Source organism: Neltuma alba, unplaced genomic scaffold (genome assembly GCF_004799145.2).
Source record: "Neltuma alba isolate B1F8T4 unplaced genomic scaffold, ASM479914v2 tig00010280_pilon, whole genome shotgun sequence".
NCBI lineage: Eukaryota > Viridiplantae > Streptophyta > Magnoliopsida > Fabales > Fabaceae > Neltuma > Neltuma alba.
Window position 1 is genome coordinate 1,099,505 of NW_021635203.1, and position 3,312 is coordinate 1,102,816.

At 33.7% G+C, this 3,312-nt stretch overlaps 1 protein-coding gene across 1 annotated transcript; it reads right to left on the reverse strand.

Moving 5' to 3' along the window:
* Window positions 1-2,212: 2,212 nt before the first annotated feature.
* On the reverse strand, window positions 2,213-2,560 carry LOC114755516 (uncharacterized). Its single transcript, XM_028944405.1, has one exon. It carries the CDS (start codon window positions 2,558-2,560, stop codon window positions 2,213-2,215), a length of 348 nt encoding a protein of 115 aa, XP_028800238.1.
* Between the last annotated feature and the right edge of the window lie 752 nt (window positions 2,561-3,312).

Sequence of the window (3,312 nt, forward strand, 5' to 3'; positions counted from 1 at the left end):
AAAGAAGAGAATGAATGAGAATGCTGGAATTCAGTATTCATATCCGTTTTTTTTTAAGCTTCTGGACGTCCAGTTTTGTTTTTAAATTTTCCCTTCACCTTCTCACCTCATTATCCACCATTTGAAGGCTTATAATGTTGTGTTTTTGACATGTGAAACTTTCCTACCTTCAGCTGTGTGTTTTACTAAAGCCTAAGACATGTGTCACTCTCTTGAAACTCACTGGCCATGGAGCTATGCATTTTACTTAAAGTTTTTCCTCACAGAATGCTACACTAGACCACACATGATTCCAGCTCTTAACCAGATTCAAAACACTGTGTTTTAACTCCTAATTCAAGATTTTTGGCTACATCTTTCCAGATTTTGTCCATTCTTCACCAATACTTCCAAAATTAGAGAAAATCCCTTTCAATCCTGCAACGATACATCAAATTCTCACAACATTTTCTTATCAAATATTGGAAACTTAAAGTTAATTCCATATGAAAGCATTTAAATTCAATAGGAAATCACATTATTTAGTTGATCAAAATGTGGTTTATCAAATTCCCCTACACTAGCACTTTGCACTCCTGGGCAAATATGATCAAATAGTTCCTGAAATCTCATTAACAACTAGCTATAAATTGAAATAGTATCCAATTATGATTCTTCATCTCAACCCAGTACTCAAGAGAAAAACCAGCATAATAAGGAATCAAATTGTCAATAAAAAGACTAGGAAATGATCTTAATTCAGCAAATTGCACAAGGAAAAGTAGAAGTATTCTCTTGGCAAGTGTTTCACTCTCCTCACCATTCCATTACAAGGTCATTTCACTCTTCTCTCTTAGCCTAGGCCCTACCATAAGTTTGACGAAACTCTAATATCTCCACCACTGAGTAGCATGAGGTAATTTTGCATCAAGAGGACTTCCCTTAAGGTTGTAATGTTGGAAAGGCTAAAGAATGGAATCTGGCCACTTGAGCAAGAATGCATGCATGCTGAAAACAAGACAGAAAGAATACAAACAACTCACAAATGAACTCTTCAACGCAAGCCATGAATGCAAATGCTAATGTGTAGCTCTTATTGGAATACTAGAGTTATGAGATACTAGCTATAATCTTGTTTATAATTCTTTGGTTAGGCTTTTCCAAAAAATTTTTTTTTCTCATTTCTTTTTTTCTGCTGCTTATTGGCTCTTTTTTTTGTATATCCTTTTTTTCAATTCGCTTTTTTTCTTCAACTGCCCTTTTCTTCCTTCTCTTTTTTTTCCCATTTTTTCTCTTTTTTTTTTTTTTAAATTTTCATAGCTAGCATCCTAAGATAGAATTAAACAAAGGTAATACAAAATAGATCCTAACAATGAAAAAGCATGAAACTTGATGATCAAATGCAATGCAATCTTACTTAAGTTGGCCAGTATGATATGAAAAGAATCATGAATAATGGGGTTAAGCAAAAGTTAGCATCAATGGTTTGTGTTTGGAGTAAACTGGGTTTAGAATAGAATGCCTCTTTCATATGCAATTTCCCAAAGCAAAAATGTGGCCTCAATTAAGAGCTAGGTCAAATTCTAGAGGGTCCTAGTACTAAGGAGATTGCACTCATAATAAAAGGAATTTAGGCTCAAACAAGACGTTCCAACATAGGTTATTCTTCCCAAATCCAATACAACAGCTGGATAAAATCAATTCTAACCTTAATACAACATTTCTCAACTTCAAATGCTGAATCTTACCAAGAATAATTAGGTTTCAATGAATTCCCAAATTTCTAAATGTTCAAGTCGGAAAGTTATCAACATGATTTCAGAAAATCAAGCTTAGAACCAAAGAGATTTTTGGAGTAGCAAAGGTTTAGTGCAGCACAACTGATCTAGAAAGTGGATTATGCATAGACACTTAAAGCAAGGGACAAGAGTGCTAAGTCATATCAGCAGTACACAATCTAAAACCAAGAATTTCAAAATCATCAAGATATTATCCTTCCCCTACACTTAAATTCAGTATTGTCCTCAATACAGTCTAGAGCACATGAAAAGTCCATAGTAAAAACAACAAAACAAAAGAAAGGAAAACAAATAAAACACCATTTTTTTAAAAAAAAAACTACTGAAATGACCTCTTCCCCCCACACTTATTCTCAAATCATTTAAGCATAAAATATCACCAGCAAGACACAAAAATGAAAAACAAGCAATAGGGAAAAGAGGCAACCTGATATTCAAGGTGGCTGGGAGTTTTCATGATAGAGCTTAAGCAAATGTCTATTGACCTTCAATGTGCAACCATTTTGCTCAGCCAGAAGTTCCAACATGCCAAAATCATGCACTTTGGTAACTGTATATGGACCATCCCATCTTATACTGAGCTTCCCTTGTTTAAACTTGAATCTGGCCTTGAATAAGAAAACACGATCACCCTCCTTAAAATGTTTCCTAAAGATGCCTTTATCATGAATGAGCTTTGTCTTTTCCTTATACATCCTTGAATTCTCATATGCCTCAAGTCTGATTTCTTCTAACTCTTGTATCTGCATTTTTCTTTCAATTATAGTAGCTTCCATGTCCATATTGCAGACTTTTACAGCCTAATAAGCTTTATGTTCAAGTTCTACAGGTAAGTGGCCTGCTTTTCCATATACTAGCCTATACGGAGACTGATAAAGCCCAATTTTTATATATTTTATCCCACATTAATTTAGAATTTAAATGATAATTTTGAGCTTAAATGAACTTTTTATGCATTATTGAATTAATTGGTTGATTTTTGGATTTTGCATAAAAATTGAGATTTTAGATTAAAAATATAGATATTTTATGATTTCCTATTTTGACTTGGAATTAATTTTTCCTATTTCTTTGGAAACAAGTCTCATATTTTTAGAAAGACTATTCTTAGAAAGTTTTGCAATTTCTTGCCTAATTTTTGTGCATATCTGATATTTAATTTTTGATTATATTTGGATATAATCTACATTAATGGATGCACTTAAATTCTTGTAGGTCAAGAAAGAGCATATGGGGAATCCAATGGTGCAAGATTGTTTCTTGGGATTCAAGCACAATCCAATGGTTAATATCAAGTGGGTCAATTAATTACTAATGGGCTTGAGTTTTGGATCCACAAAAATTTCCTTTTCCCTCATTATATTATTTTCCTTATTTTTGGAGAGGGGTTCACGCCAAATCATACCTTCCATTCTCCATTGAGGACGCACGGATTGCACCATATTCCATCATCACATTCAATCACTTTCTCCTTCTCCATTCAGCCGCGGGACGCTACGATTTCAATCAAACATTCATATCCCTTCCCTACGCA

Bases quoted from the DNA above. Each gene is read 5' to 3' on its own strand.
- LOC114755516 (XM_028944405.1), bottom strand. From the start codon at position 2,560: ATGGACATGGAAGCTACTATAATTGAAAGAAAAATGCAGATACAAGAG.